The 26999-nt window shown below is 42.2% G+C and overlaps 1 protein-coding gene across 2 annotated transcripts in view; it reads right to left on the reverse strand.

Annotated features, from left to right (window-relative positions):
* LOC132827109 (rasGAP-activating-like protein 1) overlaps positions 1 to 26999 on the reverse strand; it is a 267843-nt gene that overhangs the window by 229547 nt on the left and 11297 nt on the right. For both annotated transcript variants that reach the window (XM_060843598.1, XM_060843597.1), the window contains exon 3: positions 8949 to 9062. In XM_060843598.1, the coding sequence (XP_060699581.1) occupies positions 8949 to 9062 (114 nt within the window). The remainder of the gene's footprint in view (positions 1 to 8948; positions 9063 to 26999) is intronic.

Below are 26999 nucleotides of genomic sequence, written 5' to 3' on the forward strand. Positions count from 1 at the left end.
GAAACATGTTGTAATTCTTAAACATTTCTCCAGGCAGTGAATGTCACTGGAATCAATGCGTAATAATAAAAACTTTATTTAGACGTTCACATCTCCAGCAAGAGAGTAACTAACCATAACCCCCTACAATAAGTGGCATTACGATTTCTGAATTCCTCAATATCAACATTCTGGGAGATACCAATGATCAGAAACTGAATTGGACCAGCCATATACACACCATGGATACACAGCAGGTCAGAGGCCAGAGATTCTGTGGTGAATAACTTACCTACAAGGCACAAGTCAGGATTGTGACAAAATATTCTCCAAGTGCCTTCCTGAAAGTGATGCCAGCAACAAGAAGTTGGAGAAGGCAGCCCACTAGACTGGCATATAGTCCATCTGCATCTTAAACATTCATTCCCTCCACCACTGTGGTAACAAAGTACTACTTACAAGATGCACTGCAGCAATTCACCAAATCTCCTAAGACAGCACCATACAAACCTGCATTATCTGCCAGCTAGAAAGACAAGGCAGCAGACACATGGAAACACCACCTCCTGCAAGTTGCCCTCCAAGACACCCACCATTCTGACTTGGAACTATGCAGTTCCTTCACTGCAATTGGATCAAATTCCTGGAACTCTCATTCTAATGACTCTGCTGGGGTTCCTAGAGCAAATGGGCCGCAGTGGTTCATGAAAGCAGTTCACCACGACTTTCTCAACAGCAATAAGGGATCAGCAACAAATCCCTAATTTTCAGCAATACCACCATTCCATGCATTAACTAAAAAATGAATTCTGAAGAGTGTTCAGTACGATATTCCACCGTATCCATCTAATTGATCTCTTCTATCACGAGTCATGTCTAGTCATCCAAAAACAAGCAGTAATAAAATGTTGTTCCTCGTTGACTAACACTAGCATTTGGGTATCTGTTTTCTCCATCCAGGAAGTAATAATACTAAACAACTAGTTAATCCAACAGCTCTTAAACATTAAAGTATCAAGGCCTGAAGATATTCCTGCCTTTCAAAGTGAATAATCACAGCCAAGCTCTGAAACTTATCCAAACACTCTGGATCCAAAATTATTGCAGCTCTGTATATCCAGGGCATATGATTATAAAGCCAATTGGCATTGCATTGATTCTCAGGGACATTACTTTTTTTGAACAGCCTGACCTTCTGTCACTCCATATCACCATTTGTTTTCTACCTGTTCACTCAGTCGGCTCTGCAGTAAAATATATATGCAAGTCACACTGAACACCAGGCAGTATCCACGCTTACTGATCAGCTTCTAATTAACATATAGCAGAGCTCTCTCTTACATTAAGTAAAATAGCTACTCAGCCAAATCAGTACTGCATCACACCTTGAAGACAATTAATATTTCTGGCAAAGTCTACCATGTAATTACTCAATACAGACACAGTCACAAATCAACCTCTGGGTTGAGATTGTTGTGGATCTCAGAATTTTCTGTTTTTTTTGTGGAATTAACTGTTTCTTTGGAGGACACTCTGTATTGATCATCAATGTCATTAGTAAACAGGTTTTAAATCACAGTGTGCCACAGGTCCTCATACCCCCCCATGGACAGAAACATTGAAGATTTCAAAGATTGAGTGAGCAAACTGTTAAAAATCCATTAGTCTTCCAGTGGAATAATTCTTGCAGAAAACAAGCATTCACTTGGAAATCAATAACAGGTACAAAGAGAAACGTCAGATTTTCTGATCGTCTCCCTGAAAGTGGCCAGGGATGTTGCAATCGGAATACAGCTAGCGATGTAACAAGAAGTTTTCTGTCTAAGAAATAAATATCCAGTTTCTAAAAATTCCAGAGCAGAATCTTATAGGACTCTGGGCAACTTCAGCAATGATGAAACATGTGGCAGAATTACTCCTTACTCTGAAATTATGCCCTGTGGTCCTAAACTCTCCCATATGGGGAAACTACCTCTGAGCATCTACACTGACAATCATCCCTAAGAATCCTATACTTATCAACAAATCTCCAATAAGGTCTCCTCTCATTCTTCTCAACACCAATGAGTACAAACCCAACATACCGGAACTCTCCTCATAAGAAAGTCCCTCCATACCTCATATCAACCTAGTGAACATTGCCTGGACTGCCTCCAATACCTAGGTATCTTTCCTTAGAAAACGGGACAAAAATATTCACAGTATTTCAGATCTGACTAGTATCTTGTACAGGGAGAAAGTGAGGACTGCAGATGCTGGAGATCAGAGTCAACAAGTGTGGTGCTGGAAAAGCACAGCCGGTCAGGCAGCATTTGAGGAACAGGAGAGTCCTCGTTTCAAGCATAAGCCCTTCATCAGGAATTCCTGATCTCCTGCTCTTTGGATGCTGCCTAACCGGCTGTGCTTTTCCAACACGACACTTTTTAACCAATATCTCGCACAGTTTTAGCACAACCTCCCTATTTTCATACTCCATTCCCTTTGAAGTAAAATCCATCATTCCATTTGCCTTCCCTATTGCCTGCTAAACTTGGATGCCAGCTTTCAATGATTGATGGATACCCAAATCCATCTGTGCTGCAGCTCTCTACATTCTTTCCCCATTTAAATAATATTCAGCTCTTCTTTTCTTCCTGCTAAAAAGTTTAAACACATATTTCCTCACACCGTGTTCCATCTATCAAGATTTGCCCACACACTTAACCTGTTTTTATCACGCTGCAGACTGCTTATGTCAACCTCACCACTTGCATTTGCAGCTATTTTTGTAACATCCACAAGAGAACAAAGGTTAAGTAGGAGAATCTGTGTGTTGCAATTTGAAGCAAAGAACATCCTGATAGGGGTGTACAAGACTCGAATTGATTGAAATAAGGTAGGCAAAGCAAAGCTGTTCCAAATAGTCCATGGTAAAAGGTGTAAGGGGTTTAAGGTTTTGAGCAAGAGTTGCCAGGGAAATAGGAGGAAAAAAAATGTATTCTGCAGCACATGGTAATGATCTGGAACTTGCCGCCTAAGAGAGTGGTAGAAAAGGAAATGATCACTCATTTCACAAGGTACCTGGATAGGCACTCAAGGGAAACAAATGTACACATTTACCAGGGGAATGTGATTAACTGCATTGCTCTACATAGAGCCATCATACGCTCAATGGGGCCAAATAGCCCCCTTCCCTTGAAGTTAAAAATTCATGACAGCAACCATCTGTTCATGGGTGCTCTTCCCCAAAGCACATCCATGGGCCACTGTGTGCCTGATGTTTTATTTTGAGCCATGCTTTTTTATAGTTTGTGTCAGTGATAGTTTGCCGATGCCTTTCACTCCTGGGAGCAGAGTCAGGTGGCAGGTCTCAAGTCTATTTCAGCAAGAACGCAATCAAATCCATGCTATTGGCACTATTCTGAGCCACAAGCTATCTACCTAACCAACACAGCAGTCCTGCCCTTTACAGCATCAACCACTCGATGAAAATACAAGGTGTTTATCCAATGCATACAATTAATTTGGCTTAACAACTGGTACAATGTCACAGATATTTACAGGACACAAATCTCTATTATGCTGTTAACAAACGTAAAATAAAGATTATGAGCTCCAACCTTGAGCAAGACTATAAATGAGGAATTGTTGCCATGGTAACATAATTTAGCACTTGTAAGAAAGCCTTGACAACGGTACAGAGTATAAAAATAGGTAAGTCTTGATACAAATGTACAGAACTTTGAGGAGGCCTGAAACTAGAGTACTTAAGGAGAGATACTTCCATTGGAAGCAGTTCAAAGAAGGTTCACCAGACTAATTCTTACAATGAAGGAGCTGTCCTACAAAGAAAGGTTGAGCAGCTTGGACTTAACCTCATTGGGAGTTTAAAAGGATGAGAGGTGATCATAGTGAAACCTGTGGGGTTCTGAGAGGGCTTGATAGGTTAAAGGCTGAGAGATGTTTTTGGTCATGGATGAATCTAGAACTCAGGTGTACAGTTTAAGAATAAAGGGTCTCCCATTTAACAGAGAGATGTGGAGCAATTTCTCCCCTCAGGAGGTCAGTAGTCTTGGAATTGCCAGTAAGATATTTTTGATCTACAAAGAAATCAAGGGTTATGAGGGCCAGGGAAGAAAGTGGAATTAAACCTCAGTCAGTTCAGCCGTGATCTTACTGAATGGCAGAGTAGGTTTGATGAACCAAATGAACTATCTATTAAAAGATTATGAATTTACTCTTAAGCTTTGTTTTTTTGGCAACTCATTAAGGAGCCACTGGCAAAGATTCAGAAAGCTGGTGGTTTTGTGGTTGTGTCTTCCAAAGAAATCTCTCATTCCTCTGTTTTGTTGGCACACAGAGGATGATAATAACAAGTTCAACTGAAAGCAGAGCTTATCTTTACTATTCAATAGATCAAATTTCCTGACAGAAAAAGTTAATAGTAGGGTTCCAGCCAAAGATAACAATTCCAAGAAAAGGTTACATATGTACAGATACAACACAACTGAATAAGCACAGCTTAAGACTCACACTTAACAAAAGAAATGGCTGACATCGGTGTCAATATTTGGAATTAAAACTTATTAGAACAAATTAACTACTCTCAGTACTGATATTCACTGGATTCTAATGTGCACCCTTTGTATGTGTGGTGTTTAATCTATAAACATGAAACAATAGGCATGAATCAAACCAAGTCTGACTCTTTGTAGAACAGAGATCCTATTCTGTTGGAAATATATATTTATATTTTGTTTCCACTAATTGGGGGAAAATTACAGAAGAACTTGCTGTATTCAAAAATCCTTTAAATAAAATTGTATTCTGCAAGGAGAAGATGCTTATAAACTTATTATTTTGAAAGCCAGCTTTCTGACCAAATTAATTCCAAAGCCAGTCAATATCTCTCGCATACACTCCAATTCTTCTGCAAACACAAACAACACACCTTTCAAACTTCAGTTTCAGGGTCAGTTTGACATGAGACTGACTGGATTGCTACACTAAAGAGAGATGGGCCAAAAGGCTTCTATCTGTGTTTTAAACACATACTAGCCATTAAGAATGCATACATTGCGGCATTTTCAACACAGCTCAGGAATTCCTCATTAGATTAGATTGCTTACAGTGTGGAAACAGACCCTTCGGCCCAACAAGTCCACACCGACCCGCCGAAGCACAACCCACCTATACCCCTACATTTACCCCTTACCTAACAGTACGGGCAATTTAGCATGGCCAATTCACCTGACCCGCACATCTTTGGACTGTGGGAGGAAACCGGAGCACCCAGAGGAAACCCACGCAGACACGGGGAGAACGTGCAAACTCCACACAGTCGCCTGAGTCGGCAATTGAACCCGGGTCTCAGGCGCTGTGAGACAGCAGAGCTAACCACTGCGCCACCGTGCTGCCCACAAAACTTCACAGAACTTCAGTTTAGAGTCTGTTACCATATTAAGCTTTATGTTAGTGGTCATTAATTCCAAGAGTGTGGAATGGTGCTCACCTTCCACCCAGTTGTTAAATAAAGACTTTAAAATGTGAACATTGCTGCATTCAACTGACACATTAGTATTTCCTGTGGAAAAGGATATGGAAGATATAGACTGTTGGGAATTAGATGGTGACATCTTGCAAAATGTCCAGATTACAGAGGAAGAAGTGCTGGATGTCTTGAAATGGTTAAAAGTGGATAAATCCCCAGGACCTGATCAGACCCAAGAACTCTGTGGGAAGCTAAAGAAGTGATTGCTGGGCCTCTTGCTGAGATATTTGTATCATTGATAGTCACAGGTGAGGTGCCGGAAAACTGGAGGTTGGCAAACGTGGTGCCACTGTTTAAGAAGGGCAGTAAAGACAAGCCAGGGAATTATAGACCAGTGAGCCTGACCTCAGTGGTGGGCAAGTTGTTGGAGGGAATCCTGAGGAACAGGATGTACATGTATTTGGAAAGGCAAGGACTGATTCGGGATAGTCAACATGGCTTTGTGCGTGGGAAATCGTGTCTCACAAACTTGATTGAGTATTTTCGAAAAAGTAGCAAAGAAGATTGATGAGGGCAGAGCAGTAGATGTGATCTATATGGACTTCAGTAAGGCGTTTGACAAGGTTCCCCATGGGAGACTGATTAGCAAGGTTAGATCTCATGGAATACAGGGAGAACTAGCCATTTGGATACAGAACTGGCTCAATGGTAAAAGACAGAGGGTGGTGGTGGAGGGTTGTTTTTCAGACTGGAGGCCTGTGACCAGTGGAGTGCCACAAGGATCGGTGCTGGGTCCTCTACTTCTTGTCATTTACACAAATGATTTGGATGGGAGCATAAGAGGTACAGTTAGTAAGTTTGCAGATGACACCAAAATTGGAGGTGTAGTGAACAGCGAAGAGGGTTACCTCAAATTACAACAGGATCTGGACCAGATGGGCCAATGGGCTGAGAAGTGGCAGATGGAGTTTAATTCAGATAAATGTGAGGTGCTGCATTTTGGGGAAGCAAATCTTAGCAGGACTTATACTTAATGGTAAGGTGCTAGGGAGTGTTGCTGAACAAAGAGACCTTGGAGTGCAGGTTCATAGCTTCTTGAAAGTGGAGTTGCAGGTAGCTAGGATAGTGAAGAAGGCATTTGGTATGCTTTCCTTTATTGGTCAGAGTATTGAGTACAGGAGTTGGGAGGTTTTGTTGTGGCTGTAAAGGACATTGGTTAGGCCACTGGTGTAATATTGCGTGCAATTCTGGTCTCCTTCCTATCGGAAAGATGTTGTGAAACTTGAAAGGATTCAGAAAAGATTTACAAGGATGTTGTCAGGGCTGGAGGATCTGAGCTACAGGGAGAGGCTGAACAGGCTGGGGCTATTTTCCCTGGAGCGTCGGAGGCTGTGGGGTGACCTTATAGAGGTTTACAAAATTATGAGGGGCATAGATAGGATAAATAGACAAAGTCTTTTCCCTGGGGTCAGGGAATCCAGAACTAGAAGGCTTGGGTTGAGGGTGATAGGGGAAAGATATAAAAGAGACCTAAAGGGCAACATTTTCACACAGAGGGTGGTACGTGAATGGAATGAGCTGCCAGAGGAAGTGGTGGAGGCTGGTACAATTGCAACATTTAAGAGCCATTTGGATGGGAATATGAATAGGAAGGGTTTGGAGGGATATGGGCCGAGTGCTGGCAGGTGGGACTAGATTGACTTGGAATATCTGGTCGGCATGAACGGGATTGACCGAAGAATCTGTTTCCAGGCTATACATCTCAATTAACAGATTGAATGGAAGTATCCACACTTCTGCAGTAACAGATCACATTGCAGTCCCTTCATCTTAGTAAATGGCATCTGGATCACTGAAAAGGCCAATGCAAGAAAACATGAGTTCTTTCATTATTTCTCTCCACTTTCCAGACTGGAGTCAAAAATATTATCCCATCACTTTGACCTTGTTAACCATCAACCTGAGCATCACCATCTACCGGATGACCTACAAATGAACGTCAGCATCCGGTGTCAACTGGATGGGAAGCTCTTTAACATTGGCAGTTTCTGGAGAAAAAAAAGCCCCACCACCAGGGACTCCACAACTTGCAGTTTGCAAACCACTGCATAAAGGCTCACTTCCCACAGGGCATACAAATGACACCCCACCCTTTCAACATCTTGTATACAAAGCTTAAACACCACGCAGATGAAGGCCTTGACCAACTTTCCCTGAGCCAGCTGAGGAACTCTTGCTCCATCTACATGGACGGGTGGCTCTGCAGTATGAGCAGCACTTCCCAGTTCTCAGCAGCCACCTATCCCAGTGATGGAGACGTTCAGTACTGAGTCAACTGTGTCAGTGCTGCCTTCTTCAAGCCGTGAAATTGTGTCTTTAACAGCAGTAGTAACAGTGACCTCTCAAAGTCAACAAATTTCCTGGTCCATCAGGCTGTTGTGTTGACCGCCCTCCTCCATTACAGTGAAACCTGGACTATCTGCCAATGCCACTATAAGATCTTTGAGAGCTTCCACAATATGTCAAATGCTGAAGATCAAACGTGAAGACTACTGGACCAACATGAGGGTCCTCCATTAAACTGTGTCTTCCAGCGTGGAACTACTGCTCCTGAAGACCCAATTCTGATGGACAAGCCATTGCATCCAGAGGCCTAAATGCTGCTCCCCTTGGCATAAGACTGGACAACATCAATGTTGCTTCCAGGTTATAGAGGTTGCAGGGCATCAGGCTTTTTGATGGTGGGCTCCCTATTGAATCTTTAGTCGGGGTGGGGAACACAGTGGCCTGTAAAATACAGCAATATATTGATGATGCTCAAAGATAGTATTTGTCTATTCCCAGCTGATTATAATAGCAGGTGAAATTGAGAATTGGTCGTGAAATAGATTTGTTCCTTCTGGTTAAATGTTTTCTGCCTAATGTTATGGGAGCACTTTCAAGGTACCTCCAGCCTTCATGAGAACTGGTTTGTGATGAGGAAGATCTTGCTAGACCCCTCACTCTGCTCCCTAACAGCCTCTTCATCAGGGCAATGTGTCCATGGCAAAAGCAGTCACAGATGAGACCAGGTGAGATCAGAACGAGGTTGATGTTTTCAGTAATGGCTTGCAGCATGCCTGCAGGTCCATCTCTGCAGGCCTGGGAAAATTCAGGTCTCAGGCTCTAAATTGGGTCTCCCCGCTACCATCCCATAATGCCCCAGCTCTATCACAGTGCACCTGAGTGAGAATCAGCCTTTTGCTTCATAGTGCCCTTTCACACATACTGCCACGATTTTAGTGCGCACTAAATTTGAGTAAACGTGAGGGAGTGCATTCCTGCTAAAATCTTTATTGACCTCGCATTCAAACCCAAAATAACGCATCAACAGCAATTTTCAGGCTTTTCTAGAACCTCAATAACAGTTGTATCTTTTCTTGTACTCTTATAACAATATTTCTTTTAATAAAAATGTCCTTTTAATTAGTCTAAATGCAAGCATTTAAGAAACACTTACCCAATAGTGTCTTCATCCATTACAAAAAATGAGAGGTTGTGGAAGCCCATGGGTAGATGGAGAGTATATTCTTCACCCCAGAATGGATTTAGGTTCCTCCATATTGTAGCAGTTCTAAATATTAAAGCAACAATCATCATCAAAACATTGCAATCAATGGAACACAATCTCTATCAATGCATCTTAGGCCTTTGTATCAGCTGATTAAACAAGAAGGATTCTCTTTTCCAAGTCAGGAAATTGTGTGTTTAAATCCAGACCCTGGATAGAGACACATAGTTTGACATGTATTTGTGCAACACTGAGAGAAGGCTCCATCCTTTGGATGAGACATTAAACCAAAGCCATCACTAACTATCTGCAGGGCATTTGAAAACCTTTGAAAACCATGAAGCAATTCTTCTAGGATTGTGTGCTAAAATTCCTCCCCAACCAATGCCACAAAAACTTAACTAGACTTTTACTTTATTGCAGTTTGGGGCATTCTCAATGTTGCTTTAGTCTTCATAATCAGTTACTGCATTTCATTCTATTTGATGCATTTTTTTAGACATTTCAGAGAAAGGGGTTCTAGCATTATTGAAATTTTGCTGTAGCAGGACATCTGCCAGCATTTGGGGGAAATGATGATGTCAAGGTAAGTTCACTCAATCAATAATCAAGAAACCAAGGCTCATAGATTCATGGCCATAGAGTCAGTATGGAAACAGACACTTCTGTCCAATCAGTCCATGCCAAATATAATCCCAAACTAAACTAGTCCCACCTGCCTGATCCTAGCACATAAACCTTCTAAACCTTTTCTATTTGTGTACTTATCCAAATGTCCTTTAAACATTGTAATTGTACCCATATCTACCACGTAGAGTCATAGAGATGTACAGCATGGAAACAGACACTTCGGTCCAACCCATCCAGGCCAACCAGATATCCCAACACAATCTAGTCCCACCTGCCAGCATCCGGCCCATATCCCTCCAAACCCTTCCTATTCATATACCCATTCAAATGCCTCTTAAATGTTGCAATTGTACCAGCCTCCACCACATCCTCTGGCAGCTCATTCCATACACGTACCATCCTCTGCGTGAAAAAGTTGCCCCTACTGTCTCTTCTATATCTTTCCCCTCTCACCCTAAACCTATGCCCTCTAGTTCTGGATTCCCCAATCCCAGGGAAAAGACTTTGTCTATTTATCCTATCCATGCCTCTCATAATTTTGTAAACCTCTATAAGATCACCCCACAGCCTCCAACGCTCCAGGGAAAATAGCCCCAGCCTGTTCAGCCTCTCCCTGTAGCTCAGATCCTCAACCCTGGCAACATCCTTGTAAATCTTTTCTGAACTCTTTCAAGTTTCACAACATCTTTCCGATAGGAAGGGACCAGAACTGCATGCAATATTCCAACAGTGGCCTAACCAATGTCCTGTACAGCTACAACATGACCTCCCAACTCTTATACTCTGACCAATAAAGGAAAGCATACCAAACGCCTTCTTCACTATCCTATCTACCTGCAACTCCACTTTCAAGGAGCTATGAACCTGCACTCCAAGGTCTCTTTATTCAGCAACACTCCCAAGGACCTTACCATTAAGTGTATAAGTCCTGCTTAGATTTGCTTTCCCAAAATGTAGCATCTCACATTTATCTGAATTAAACTCCATCTGCCACTCCTCAGCCCATTTGCCCATCTGGTCCAGATCCTGTTGTAATGCGAGGTAACCCTCTTTGCTGTCCACTACACCTTCAATTTTGGTTTCATCTGCAAACTTACTAACTGTACCTCTTATGCTCGCATCCAAATCATTTATGTAAATGACAAAACGTAGAGGGCCCAGCACTGATCCTTGTGGCACTCCACTGGTCACGGGCCTCCAGTCTGAAAAACAACCCTCCACCACCACTCTCTATCTTCTGCCTTTGAGCCAGTTCTGTATCCAAATGGCTAGTTCTCCCTGTATTCCATGAGATCTAACCTTGCTAATCAGTCTCTCATGGGGAACCTTGTCGAACGCCTTACTGAAGTCCATGTAGATCACATCTTCTGCTCTGCCCTCAACAATCTTCTTCGCTACTTCTTCAAAAAACTCAATCAAGTTTGTGACACACAATTTCCCACGCACAAAGTCATGTTGACTATCCCGAATCAGTCCTTGCCTTTCCAAATACATGTTCATCCTGTTCCTCAGGATTCCCTCCAACAACTTGCCCACCACCGAGGTCAGGCTCACCAGTCTATAGTTCCCTGACTTGTCTTTACCGCCCTACTTAAACAGTGGCACCACGTTTGCCAACCTCCAGTTTCCGGCACCTCACCTGTGACTATTGATGATACAAATATCTCAGCAAGAGGCCCAGCAATCACTTCTCTAGCTTCCCACAGAGTTCTTGGGTACACCTGATCAGGTCCTGGGGATTTATCCACTTTTAACCATTTCAAGACATCCAGCACTTCCTCCTCTGTAATCTGGACATTTTGCAAGATGTCACCATCTATTTCCCAACAGTCTATATCTTCCATATCCTTTTCCACAGTAAATACTGATGCAAAATATTCATTTAGTATCTCCCCCATTTTCTGTCGCTCTACACAAAGGCCATCTTGCTGATCTTTGAGGGGCCCTATTCTCTCCCTGATTACCCTTTTGTCCTTAACTTATTTGTAAAAACCCTTTGGATTCTCCTTAATTCTATTCGCCAATGCTATCTTATGTCCCCATTTTGCCCTCCTGATATCCCTCTTAAGTATACTCGTACTTCCTTTACACTCTTCTAAGGATTCACTCGATCTATCCTGTCTATACCTGACATATGCTTCCTTCTTTTTCTTAACCAAACCCTCAATTTCTTCAGTCATCCAGCATTCCCTATACCTACCTGCCTTCCCTTTCACCCTGTTAGGAATATACTTTCTCTGGATTCTTGTTATCTCATTTCTGAAGGCTTCCCATTTTCCAGCCGTCCCTTTACTTATGAACATCTGCCTGCAATCAGCTTTCGAAAGTTCTTGCCTAATACCGTCAAAATTGGCCTTTCTCCAATTTAGAACTTCAACTTTTAGATCTGGTCTTTCCTCTCCACTCCTCAGGAAGTTCATTCCACACGTGAACTACCCTCTGTGTCAATAATATGACCCTCATATCTTTTTAACATCTCTCTCCTCTCACCTTAAAAATGTGCCCCTAGTCTTCAAATCCCCTGTCCTAGGGAAAAAACAACTACCATTAACTCTATCTGTACTCCTTATTATTTTAAAAACTGCCAAAATGTTGCTCTAGGGAAATGGGTTCAAATACCATTCTTGATGGAGGATTTTTGCCTGAAACATCGATTTTCCAGCCCCTCGGATGCTGCCTGACCTGCTGTACTTTTCCAGCCCTACTCTGATCTAAACTTCAAATACCAACGTGGCCAACTGATGGAGTTTCAAGTAAAAAGTGAGGTCTGCAGATGCTGGAGATCAGAGCTGAAAATGTGTTGCTGGTTAAAGCGCAGCAGGTCAGGCAGCATCCAAGGAACAGGAAATTTGACGTTTCGGGCATAAGCCCTTCATCAGGATGGAGTTTCAACTCAATTAAAGAAAACTAAACTCAGTAATGGTTATCAACACATGTTGTAAATATCCTGTTGGGAAGGAAATCTGCTGTATCTGCCTGGGTAGCCTACATGTGCCTCCAGACCCACTGTTTCTGATTCACTGGAAGCCCAGTAAGGAGTGGAAATCCAATCTACACTTCTTTCAGACTGACAGGAGTGTGTTGTGGCTTTGTTTGAAGTTGGTTATTTTGGGACTGATTGTTCTTCTAGGAAGAGAGTACCCACCCTTCCCCTCATGCAAAATTCAGCCCTATTCTCCCTCACTAATTACATTAAAGAATGAAAAAAAAAATCACAGGGCAAGGATTCAGAAGGTAAGCTAGAGCGGAGGATCTCAATGTCAAATCAAGCATGCAGCAAAAAATAAGAAGAAATAAAGATTGGCGAGCTGAAGTACAAAAGATATCAACATCCTGGAGTCATGGAAGTCTTCTGGTGGTAATAATGAGGCCATAAATTATGAATGAGAGAGGGCTTTTATACTAACCTATAAGCATATATCATTTTTAGCAGTTTTTGTCCTCACTATGTTACCCAGTAAACCGTAGTATATTAGTGATGTGTGTGAAGAAGTGTTTCACATTACAGAGCAATGGAGGTGAAGCAGAATGGAGTTTGTACACACATCCTAGGAGCAACAATTAACTTTGATTCAAAGTCATCAGACAACACATGATCATAAGTCTGAAATCTCTTCAAATGGACAATTCATTCTTATTAGACCAATAAATGATTCTTTTACACCAGTTACACAAAGGACCATGGATATGGACTGGAAAGTTAAGTCACTAATCAAGAAATAATCTTAAATCCTGCCTAAACGTATATGAACACAACCTTCTCATACATATTGTACATATGTTTGTATTTGAATGCGCAAGATAATATTAATTGTCCTCTGACTCACCTGGATCTGAAAATAAACTGTATCGTGAATGCCTTGTGATTTTACATGAGCAAGAGTTACTCTGATTAACAAAATCTCTGAAAATGTCAATTACTAAGATACAAGGATTAAATGTGAAAAGAAGACCTCAATGAAACAAGTAAGCTGCTGAAATTAGACGTACAATTATAGCAAAATTCAAAGGCTGGCAAATCTAATGCAATGGGATTAATAGTTTCAACGGGGGGTGGGGAAGGCACCAAAATCATTATTAGGAATGACAAATAAAATCATAATATCTGATTATCAGTTCAAAAGCATTTGGACAGACTGAATATTTTGAACACAGAATCATACAAAACATGAAGGTGAGTCAGGCTATGTCAAAATCTATTGAAGGAAGAAATCAAAAATGTGGGAAAGACACAGACAGTGTCACCATGGAGATGGTGAGATGAAGCAACACAGAAACTGGCTTATCTCACAGGGTTTTAAGACTGTCTGCAAACATATATTAGCAGCACAATTGAAAAAGGGATTAAATGAATGATGGTGACAGAGAAAAAAAACAAGAACTGCCCCAGATTAACTCGGCAATAAAGCAAGAAATTCAGTCTGCTACAGACTGTATACTGAGGACATGAGGTGAGTTTTCAAAATGGAAGATTATGCAACAAACAGATTATATTACAGCAACACCTTAACTGAGAGTTGATTTGAATATCAAATATTGGCTTCACTGAGTTAAGTGTACTCTTTTAAAGGTGCTGCATTATCAAGATATAAGAATACATTATAGGACATCTGGTTAACTATCTCATTCCCATGAAAATCTTCCCCATACTAATCCTAAGGTGTGGAAGAGTCAGTCTATTCTCCAAATGTACAGCAGGAAAACTGAAGCTGTCACACTCATTTACTAATTTCCCTACAGCAAACATTTACTATTTCCCCAACTCAAACATTCTGGCCCTTCATTCAGGATGAATCAGGCGATGTACAGCTTTGTTGTACTGTTTGATCCTAAACGGAATATAAAATCCCAACCCTAATCATCACAGGTACCATCTCCTTCAATCTCAGCAATATTGCCCACTCTGCCCTTGGCTCCCTCTTCCCACTGCTGAAACCCTTGTCTGTATTTTCCTCACTAGAATACTCAGATTCTCCACCGTTCTCCTCGCAGGCCACAACACCTCTATCCTACACAATATCAAGACCCCTTTTCTTGCATTCTGCCCTGCCTTAAGCTGTTCGCCGAACTGGGAATTTGTGTTGCAGACATTTTGTACCCTGTCTAGGTGACATGCTCACTGCTTGGGAGCCTCCTATGAAGCACTTCTGTGATGTTTCCTCTGGCATTTGTAGTGGCTTGTATCTGCCGCTTCCAGTTGTCAGTTCCAGCTGTCCGCTGCAGTGGCCGGTATATTGGGTCCAGGTCGATGTGCTTGTTGATTGAATCTGTTGATTCAAACGGAATGAGGACAAGCCACAATCCAAAGGACTAGCCACGTTACCATACATCAAGAACATTTCTGAACTGACAGCCAGACTACTACGACCACTAGGACTCATAACAGTGCACAAACCAACAGCCACTCTCAGACAACAACTCACTAAGACAAAGGACCCGATACCTAGCATGAGCAAAGCCAACGTAGTGTACAAAATCCCATGCAAGGACTGCACAAAACACTACATAGGACAAACAGGAAGACAGCTAACGATCCGTATCCATGAACACCAACTAGCCATGAAACGACATGACCAGCTATCCTTAGTAGCCACACACGCGGATGACAAGCAACATGAGTTTGACTGGGACAACACTACTATTATAGGACAAGCCAAACAGAGAACAGCCAGGGAATTCCTAGAGGCATGGCATTCATCCACAGATTCAATCAACAAGCACATCGACCTGGACCCAATATACCGACCACTGCAGCGGACAGCTGGAACTGACAACCGGATGCGGTAGATACAAACTACTATAAATGCTGGAAGAAACATCACAGAAGCGCTTCACAGGAGGCTCCTAAGCACTGAGGATGTCCCCTAGACAGGGGACGAAACATCTGCAACACAAATTCCCAGCTCGGCGAACAGAACCACAACAGCATTCATGTTTTCAGAAGCAGCATGTTGAGTTACCAATTAAGGGGGAATTATTGCTTGTTAAACACTTTGTTGACGGCACAACTTGCCTCATTAATATTCAGCTTCCTTTCTTAACAAAACCGCCAAACATGCTACATGCCGAGGAAACGCAACATGGAAACCAGAACAGTTTCAATCGAACTGGTATGATCTACAGGCACCAGCTGCACACATCTCTCATCCACAGACATTGGCATCTGCCAAACCATCAAGCACCACGGCAACTCTCTGATTCATTCACAGACCACTAAGGAAGCACAGACTTGCACTGCAGCACACATCAGCTACTGGGCATGGGGACAGGCACCAGCTCAAGGATTGCTTTCATAGCATTCACTCACATAGCACGGATCTCATGCTTGCAGCATCCATGCCTTACATTGTATTATTTTGCTTGTGAGTATGTTGGCCCATCAGCCAGGGTTATATGTTATATGCCACACTGTGGTGCTCTTTAGAGTAGACACACACAGACAGGCTGTTTGTTAGCAGAGAACTGTTTGGGAGGAGTGAGGGATTTCTTGATTGATGGCACACCGTGACTTCAATCTGACATGTACAGTATGTGTCAGCTGCCTGTGCATTCAACCAACTGGACATGTCAGAAACTGCTGGGACTTGTTCTTAATCCAATCAAGGGAGGAAATTGCTGTCAGTCAGGGGGTCCCAGTACCATCAGTCAGAGGCTTTAATATGATCATTTATCTGTTTCAGCATTCATGTCCAGAGATATATACCAGAGCGGTCTGAGGAGCAGGGGTGGGTGTGTTCACTGGTCAGTCCTGTAGTGCCAGCAGCAGTGGTCAAGGGAATGCCATATCATCAGTCAGGTAGCTGCTACAGAGGCCAGAGGCCTTCTCAGTCATGTATATACCAGATGGACTACACTCCCGAATTCTAAGGGAGATAGCTGAAGAGATAGCGGAGGTGTTAGTGGTGAATCATTAGAATCAGGGAGGGTCCAAGAGGACTGGAAAATCATTAACGTAATACCCCTATTTAAGAAAGGGATAAAGCAAAAGATGGAAGATTACAGACCAATTAGCCTAACCTCATGGGTAAGATCCTGGCATCCACTGTGAAAGATGAGATTTCTGAATACTTGGAAGTGTATGGTAAATCAGGGCAAAGTCAGCATAGTTTCATCAAGGAGAGGTCATGCCTGACAAATCTGCGAGAATCCTTTGAGGAAGTAATAATCAGGTTAGACCAAGCAGAGTCAATGGATGTTCCCTACTTGAAATTAAGAAGGCCTTTGACAAGGTGCCGCACAAGAGCCTAGTGAATAAGATAAGGGCCCATGGTATCAGAGGTAAGATGCTGGCATGGGTAGAGGCTTTACTGTCTGGCAGAAAGCAGAGAGTGGAGATAAAAGGGTCTTTCTTAGGATGGCAGCTGGTGACAAGTGGTGTTGTCACAAGGCTCAGTGTGGGGACCTCAAATTTTCACTTTATACATTAACAATCTAGATGAAGGAACTGAGGGCATTCTGGCTAAGTTTGCAGATGATATAAAGATGGTGGTAGAACAGGTGGTATTGAGGAGGCTGGGAGGCCACAGAAGGATTTGGACAAGTTAGGAGAGTGAGCAAAGAAGTGGCAGATGGAGTATGACATGGGAAAGTGTGATGCCATGCACATTGGTACAAAAAGTAGAGGTATGGACTATTTTCTAAATGGGGAGAAAATTCAGAAGTCTGAAGTGCAAAGAGACTTGGGAGTTCTAGTCCAGAATTCTCTCAAGGTAAACTTGCAGGTTGAGTCAGTAGTTCGGAAGGCAAATACAATGATGGCATTTATTTTGAGAGGACTTGAATATTAAAGCAGGGATGTACTTCTGAGGCTCTGATCTGACCGCATTTGGAATATTGTGCGCAGTTGTGGGCCCCATATCTCAGGAAGGATGTACTGGCCCTGGAGCATGTTCAGAGGAAGTTCATGAGAATGATTCAGCCTAACACAAGAGGGGCATTTGAGGACGCTGGGTTTATACTCAATGAAGTTTAGAAGGTTTGGAGTGGGATCTAATTGAACCATACAGAATACTGAATGGCCTGGACAAAGTGAATGTTGGGAAGATGTTTCCATTGGTAAAAGAGACTAGGACCCAAGGGCATAGCCTTAGAGTAAAGGGAAGACCTTTTAGAACAGAGATAAGGAGAAACTTCTTCAGCCAGAGAGTGGGGAATCAATGGAATTCACTGCCACAGAAAGCTGTAGAGGCCAGATCATTGCATTCCAGGGAACAATGGGAGACCTTTGTGGGATCTCTCAGCCAAATGCCATATCAGTATCAAAACAGTGACAGATGCCATCTGTGCAAGGTCATGATAAGGTCAGTGTTGCAGCTCCGGCACTATGATCCAGGAACATGGCTGGCTTCCCCATATGCACAATGCTATCGACTGTACCCACATGGCACCGAGAGAACTGGATCACAACCCTGAAAAATTCTTCAACAGAAAAGGGATTCCATTCCATTAATGTTCAGGTGGTCACTGTTACACTTCCTGAAGGTGTGTGCCTCTAACCCTGGCAGCTGCCTCAATTCCTATATCCTGGAGCACTCTCACATACCTGGTGGATTTGAGGGTCCAGGTGCCCTTCAAGGAAACAAAGGTCACCCAATGCAACCGTGGCTCATGACACCATGGCACAACCCACTAACCGATGCACAGCACAGATACAATGCTGCCCATGCTTTGATCAGGGCTATGGTGGAGCAGATAATGGGGATGCTGAAGATCTGTTTTTGCCACTTGGACAGATCCTGGTGGCCTGTGTTCTGCACAAACACAGCTGGCAACAAGGCACTGTGCAGGATCCTAAGGCAACAGGGAATGCGAACATCTTCCATGGAAGAGGACAAGGACATTGGGAGGCGGAAGATGTAACGTCCAGGACAGAGTTCAGAGCTGAAAATGTGTTGCTGCTTAAAGCACAGCAGGTTAGGCAGCATCCAAGGAACAGGAAATTCGACGTTTCGGGCCAGAGCCCTTCATCAGGAAGGGCTCTGGCCCGAAACGTCGAATTTCCTGTTCCTTGGATGCTGCCTAACCTGCTGTGCTTTAACCAGCAACACATTTTCAGCTCTGATCTCCAGCATCTGCAGACCTCACTTTTTACTCCAGGACAGAGTTCAGCTGTGTCGGGTGCTACAAGCCAGATAGGAGCTTATTAAAACCTGTTTGCAAATTATGAGAGCTGGGAGCAGTGGACAATCATGTACTGGAGAATATATGTTAGTCATGTTGCTGAAAACTGGTTTTTATCGTGGGGGTGAACTTCGGTCTTTTTGCTTTTGTTTGTTCACTATTGCTTTCTGTAAATAAAAGGTCATGTTTGGGCTTGTCCAATTATTTTTATGTGTGTGATGTTCCCCAACTGGACAGTGACAAGCTCTCGGCCGATAGTGGGCACTGGGGACAGGGGAGCACTGGCTTTGAGGGGGTTCAGATGGGATGCGGTTACCAACAGGTGAAGTGTGTGGTGTGCTGGTTAAACTATGACTGGAGGGACAGAATGATGTTCTATGTGTGAGGCAGTGTGAGCCATGCTCACTATGTGCTGGGAACATTGCTGCTGTGCCATAACACTGCCAAGGAGGGACTACACCCGATTGCTGATGTGTGTCTGGGTGCACAATGGCCTCTGAAAAATGAGATGGACACGAGAGATGCCAGTCTTTTGATGGGTAGCCACTAGGTGCTGAGTGTTTCTGCAAATGCCACATTGTAGTCTTGGGCAGGAATCAGACGTCAGGGACTCCACAAAGGGCAGGGGGAGGCAGCAAAACTGGTGAGTATGGTGGGATAATGCAAGAAAGTTCACTGGGCCTCGTGGTGAAAATCCATCCTAAAAGCTCAACGCACCTCAGCCAAACTGATTTTGTTAAGCCTAACAAAAGGTAAGATTTGGCCAACTGTATTTTTTAATAAACCCATTCAGGGGTTTCTTGCTGGCAAGGCTTGTAACTTCCTGCAGTTTATGCCCCACAGCTCCTGCTTGATACTGACCTCCTGCGTGTTCTCTGTCCTCTGAGGAAAACACATCACCATCTCTTCTTTCACCTTCCTGCCAATTTCCCACTTCCTCAAGCTCTCTTTCTTTTTGACCACACAGTTTGTCAACTCCTCTAAGTCTTCAATTCCTGACTGCTCTTCTGAGAAGCCTTATTGTTTAGTATTCGATATCTATATAAATGTAAATATCTTCAGCTGCTTCCATGCAACTTTCAATCTGGAGTGGGCTGTTCATGAATGAATTAACCATTTCAAACAGCAGAGACAAATCCTCCAAGCCATCTTATTGCAGAATTTAGACAATATATACATTTTTGTTCAGAAGTAGCAGTTACCATGTAACTGACGGGCAATTTACATGTCTAACAAGAAAAGCTACAATTGTCTTACCCTTATCTTCAAGGGGACCCAATACCAAGTCATGTTGCTCCTTCCATGTCATGAAGCCACCAATAACTGGATTGGCCATATCTACACAATAGCTACAAGACCATAGAAGAAACAGACTGTTCTTTGTTGGATTACTTCCCAATGAATCAATCGCTCTTTGCCATTGACAAGCCTCAAGCATTTTCCTTTTTATGACCTTTTTTTGCATGAAGTCAATGTTCACCTGAAAGTTCACTGCCACATTAATGCTCAAGAGATTTAATGACATCACTTCAAAAGCAGTCCACTTGCTCAGAGGTTCCCTACCAAAGTACTCAGTACCCACCCTTACATGTGTGACTGTTCTGTGTTCCCAAACATTATGTTGACTTGCCAAGCTTACATCAAATGCCCCTCCCAAAGCTGACACCTTTCCCACCTAGGACATGAGCAGCCAGTCTCCCTTTTGAAGTCACACACCAGCACGGGCTAGATATACATCATTGTGTCTTCACAATTAAAATTCTGAAAAGGCTAATATCAACATAAGACCACAATAAACATGCAGAATGTATTGGTTCAAAGATCGTGCATCAGCACTTTCTCAGAAACTTATCATGTGACCAAGCTACCTGGGAGATAAACGAAAGAGAACCAGTCAACAAGAAGTTGAGGAAGTAGGTTCTTAGGCGTGTTTCTATATGCAGGTAGCTTCGGGTGAGTTCAGAACAAGCTTGTTCAAGGAAACACCCCTTTCAAGCAGGATTCAGTCAAAATTCAATGTTTTGCCCAAAAAATGTTAAATTCCTCATTAACTGAAAGAAACTGAATGGTGATTTGGACTCTTGGATAAACAAACTGAGAGAGTACAAACTTTTATCAAAAGAGCAATTACACAGATGCTACGGGGGAATCCAACTGGAGTTGGCTGTGTAGATTTTAACAATGCATTTTACAAAGTTGCTTAACATTATCAGGGCTGAATGTTAGTTTGTGTTCTGAAAGGACACTAGGGCAATGAAGTAATCTTGCCATGGCTTCTTGGAGCTGCATATCACAGAGTATAATTACCATGGTGTAGGTGGAGTTACATGAGCAGGAACACTGTAACACCAGCAACTGCAACATGGACATGAACACAGAGAATAGGTTAGTCTTTACTCGATGTAACTATAACTCAAGAGCCTTGAATATCTATGTTTGCCAAGTACAGCAGTATTTAATATTAATGCACAATAAATCACGTGACACCAGGTTATAGTCCAACAAGTTTATTTAAAATCACAAGCATTCAGAGCACTGCACCTTCATCAAGTGAAGTCACCTGACAAAGGATCTGTGCTCTGGAAGCTTGGGATTTTAAATAAACCTGTTGGACTATAACCTGGTATCATATGGCATCCAACTTTGTCCATCCCAGTCCAACACTGGCACCTCCACCTAACAATAAATTGTGTTACTTTGAAGTCGAAATGTGAAGACAATTCTTGACTTTTCCTTCTCCCCAGCCAGACTGTCATAAACCCAAATCTGCATTGTTGCATCAAACCACACAATAAAAGATAGTGGCAGCCACAGGATTCACTGCCAAGAAATCATGGCAATAGCAAAAATCAAGAAATAACCAGGATCCAATGCCAAGTCTGATTATGTCTGGAGAACAGAAGAATTCAAAAAAACATTATTTTTTTCAAAAAGCCATCAATACAACTTTAAGAACAGCTAGAAGCCAGAAATAAACTCAAAGCTGAACAGCAGCTGTGAGGGAGCCATCTCTGATCAGAAATTCCTGTCGAGAAACGTCTAGAACACTGCCTTAAATTAGTTGTTTCCAGCCAGTAGTAGGAGAAAGCAGCTTTAAATAAAATGTGAGTGCAATAAAAGCCCACTAGCATCTGCAATTGAGCATTTCAGAAAACAGGCCAACTACCAGACACTCAAGACATTTTAATCCCTTGAGGAAGGAATATAAGAGTTTTCTTTCCACCCGAAAGAACGAGGCTGAGGTGCACAGTTCTAACAGAGAGTTAATACATTGCTGAATGACTTAATCAATGAGAAAATAAACAACAGCAAGTAAAGATAATTCTTCACATACAAGCTTAGAGAAATCAATTGTATAAAGAAAAATAGGTAGCAGGAATCAAAATTGATATTGAAAATCAAAGTTTGAGAATCCTAACAGCGAAGTTAGTCAAATCTTTATGAAATTGGTGGTACAAATGAAGATTAAAAGTATTTTTGTGCAAATTAGAAGTTTTGTTGATTGCATTCATTAACAATATTAATAATTGGATTAAGAAAAAGAGTGAAAATCAGATGACATAGAAGCCCTAAGTGCAGAAAGAGGCTATTTGGCCCATCAAGTTTGCATCGATCCTCTGAAGACCATTCCATCCAATCCAATACCATGACTAATCCGTAGTTCTGCACGTCCCTTGACACTACAAGGCAACATAGCATAGCCAACCCAGCTAACCTACACATCTTTGGATTGTGAGAGGAAACCAGAACACCCAACAAAACCAGGAAGAACATGTAATCTCCACACAGACAGTCACCTGTGGCTGGAATCGAAGTTCCTGGTGCTGTGAGGCAATAGTACTGACCATAGTGACACCATGATGTCAAGTTTGGCACAAAAATACCCCGAATGTAGAATAAATTGGCCTTGATGATGTCACAACAGGCATCTTTGGGTTACAGTTGGTTCTAATATAACACGATAATTTCATTCCTGTGCAACCCCACGTTATAAGAAAATTGCATAATAGCAGCACCATTTAAACCAATGGGACTGGAATCACGTTATCACCAATACACAAAGGAAAGTTCACATTTTACAAATAATGGTCGAAATTCTTTAATTGCATTATAATTCGCGTTGAAGAAATGCACATTATAGCAAAACTGACTGTAATCAATAAATCATTGAACCTTATAAGGTAAAGCCAATTTGAGAGACTTTCTACCCCAGATCATTGGGAAATTCTTCTGCCATTTTGGAAAGGGAATAACTTCAAATCATTTCTATGAAGGTTGCATGTTGGTCAAAGAAACTTTAACTTTACATTGAAAATATCATTTTAAAATAGCAAATGCTTTAACAGCTTTCACCTTTGGCACCATCACCACAACAATCTTTACAACAACAAAGATTGGACAGAATCTTTAATCAGCAAAAAGTACAACAAGAAAACAAAATGAGTGAAATTCATGGGAATTAAAATCCTTATGATTGTTGTGCAAATTAATCTATAACTTCAAGTGCCTATTAACAATCAAACAATACAACAAAATTTGACTATACTAATCTTTCCATCAGAGAAAAAAACAAGGTACCGGATTCATTTGATAGATCAGCAAATTGGCAAATGTGGAAAACTTAATTTTTTTGGATTTCACACAGCTTCATCATTGGAAATAAAATTAAACGTAAAACAGATCAGCACACCTCTCTCCTATACAGATCCTGTGTTACACAGACAACCAACCAATGGGAAAGAAATTATGTCTGACAACCTCATAACAGCTCTTGATCAATGTTCCATTTCATAGCAAATAAGATACTGATGAGACCACGCTTCATTAGCAGATAAAATAACCTGTACATAGTTTCATTATGTTCTAAACCATATACGTCCTCCATGCATGTTCTGAAACTCATAGCCATGGAAAAATACAGCAAGTGCTTCTGTTTAACAAAATTGTCATTGGCCTTGAGGGTGGTACAGTGGTTAGCACTGTTGCCTCACAATGCCAGAGACCCAGGTTTGATTTCAGCCTTGGGTAACTGTCTGTGCGAAATTCCCACATTCTCCTATTATCTGCTGGGGGCTCCTTCCAGGTGTGCCGGTTTCCTCCAACAGTTCAAAGATACAAAATTTGGATTAGATTAGATTAGATTCCCTACAGTGTGGCAACAGGCCCTTCAGCCCAACAAGTCCACACCGACCCTCCAAAGAGCAACCCACTCAGACCCATTCCCCTACATTTACCCCTGACTAATGCACCTTGCCCTACAGACAATTTAGCATGGCCAATTCACCTAACCTGCACATCTTTGGACTGTGGGAGGCAACTGCAGCACCCGAAGGAAACCCACGCAGACACAGGGAGAATGTGCAAACTCCACACAGACAGTTGCCTGAGGCGAGAATTGAACCCGGGTCCGGGTGCTGTGAGGCAGCAGTGCTAACCACTGAGCCACAGTGCTGCCCCAGGTGGATTGGTCATGCTAAAGGGAAAAATTGTCTCAGTGTCCAGGAATGTGCAGGTTAGGTGGGTTATCCATGATAAAAGAAATCCATGCGGGGTTACAGGAATGGGGTAGGATGCTCTTTAGAAGGTCCAAACAACTCGACGAACTGAAAGGCCTCTTTCTGCATTGCAGGGATTTACTGGTAAATCTGTCAGGCGAGGTGATGTCCTCGTGGTATTATCACTCAGCTATGTATCCAGAGACCCTGGTAATGCTCTGGGGACATTGGGTTTGAATGCTGCAATAGCAAATAGTGGAATTTGAATTCAGTGAGAATGTAGAATTAAGGATCAAACGATGCCCATGAAACTTGTTAAGATTTGGGGAAAATAACCATCTGGTTGACTTCTGGGTTTTACACAAAGAAACTGCTGGTTTGAATTAAATGTGACTCTAGACCTCACAGCACTGACTACATTTGACCAATTAGAGATGGGCAATAAATGCTGGCCTACTCAGTGGAAACATTATGCAGAAAATGTTCCACTTAATCTCTACAGCGTTTGTTGACCACTCGCAGTGCGATAAACTCTGACCAGAGGAGTAAATCTTTCATCTTACCAATACACCACATACGATAACCTCAGTGTGAAACCCAAACCTAATCTAAAACCCCAAATTATTGGAAAGTTGTGTTTTTTTTAATGCATATTAAATAGTGTTACTTTGAAGTCTAAGCCTGAAGACAATTCTTTGCCTTCTCCTCAAACAGTCTGTAAAAATCCAAAACTCACAGTGTGGCACCAAACTGCACAATAAATGAGACTGGGTGAAAAAAATGGTTAAAGTACAGAAAACAGTGAGTCACAGTGAATGGGTGTTTTCATACTGGAGGATGTTAGACCATGATGGTTCTCAAGGATCAGTGTTCAGACCACTACATTTTTGATATACATATACATAGACATTTTTCTTCATTTTTGCATGTGATATGGGCATCAGCGGCAAGGCCAATACTTGTTGCCCATGAATGACTTAAATATTGGATAACAGAGAAAAATGAGAAAAACACATTGCAATGCTATAAAACTTGGAGATGCAGTTAACTGTGCAGTATAGATTGATAAGCAGAATGGACAGACATGTTACAGATAGAATTTAAGATAGAGAAGTGTGAGGTGATGCATTTTGTCAAGAGGGATCTGCAAAGGCAATGTAAACATAATAGCACAAGGAGATACAAGGGGACAATCTGCATCTATAATGCATTCATCTTATTGTCCTTAAAGGAAAGAAATCGGCTATCCTTGTCTGGTTTGACCTACATGTGATTCCAACCCCATAGGACTGTGGTAGATTCTTAACTACCCTTTGTAGAATTAAACTAGGTATAGAAGCCAGTCGAAACCTACATCCCATGAATGAATTAAATTAGAAACTATTTAGCATACTCTGTGCATTTACATACAGGCACAGTAACCATGATTTAGAGTTCATTACTTTCTCCCCATACTTTGATCTCATCAATTAACTTTATTATCATGGTATCTATCTCTCCCTGGTTCCTGTGCATTTTGAAGTCTGTTTCTGATAATATCAATCTCCTGGTTCCCAAAATGCTGCCAAGTTAGTTTAACTCTGCCCAAAAACTCTAGCAAAACACGCTATGAGCAATTCAGTTTGAGTTCTGTTCAGGTCCAACCTATCCAACCTGTGCAGGTCTCAACTGCCCGAGAGCTGCTCCCAATGTCCCCAAGCATCTAAAGCTCTCAATCCTGCACTAACTTCTAACCAAGCATTACTAGCCTGTTCCTTGTTCACTTTTACTTATTATCACAAATAATTCAGAATTACTACATGTGAGGTCCTGCTCGCTAATTTCCTACCCAGCTCCCTAAATTCTGATTACGGAACCACATCCTTTTCCCCTATCTATGCCATGTAAACCACTATTCCCTGGCTGCTTACCCTCCCCTCTTAGGATGCTCCTCAGCCACTGAGTCACATTTTTGACTCTGGCACCAGATGGGCAACACACTATCCTGGATTCACGTCTGCAGCAGCAGAAACATTTATTGGTTCCTTTGATTAGTGAATCACCTATCACCATCACTCTTTCAGTCTTCCTTGAACAACTGTAGACAGGCAGGAGGCTGGAAGGACACAGCAAGCCAGGCAACATCTGGAGGTAGAGAAGTCAACACTTTGGTGTAACTCTTCTTCAAGACTCAGGTCTGAGTCGACTTCTGTATCTCCTGACGCTGCCTGACTTGCTGTGTTCTTCCAGCCTCCTGCCTGTCTACTTTGGATTCCATCATCTGCATTTTTTTTTGTCTCTAACGAATGCACAACTGAGCTACATGTGGTACCATAGAACTGGCTGTACTCCCCAAATGAAACCTTATTCTCATATGCATTCAGAACGGAATACTGGTTGGGATGCATTCAGGATCGCCATCTTACCTGCCTGATGGCCTGCCAATCACCCATTCCCTCTCTCTCAGCATGCTCTGAATCTAGCCACTATCCATGCCCTCCAAACTCAGTGTCCATATAGCTCTCAGCCTCATGGATGCACCCTCCCAAAGCCAGGAGCTCAAGCTGCTACAACTGACAACACTTCCCACACAGATATTAGCCAGGACAGGGAAAATAAATTGGAATTCCCACATTGCAGAGGATATGCACTCTCAAGGTTTAAAGAGACCTGCCATTCCTTTATTGATTAGTTAACCTTACACCTGCTTGAATAAAAATTCACTAATACTAATAAATTATAGAACTGTTAACAGCAGCACTACTTCATGTTTTTG

The sequence above is a fragment of the Hemiscyllium ocellatum genome, chromosome 24 (assembly GCF_020745735.1).
Source record: "Hemiscyllium ocellatum isolate sHemOce1 chromosome 24, sHemOce1.pat.X.cur, whole genome shotgun sequence".
Taxonomy (NCBI): domain Eukaryota; kingdom Metazoa; phylum Chordata; class Chondrichthyes; order Orectolobiformes; family Hemiscylliidae; genus Hemiscyllium; species Hemiscyllium ocellatum.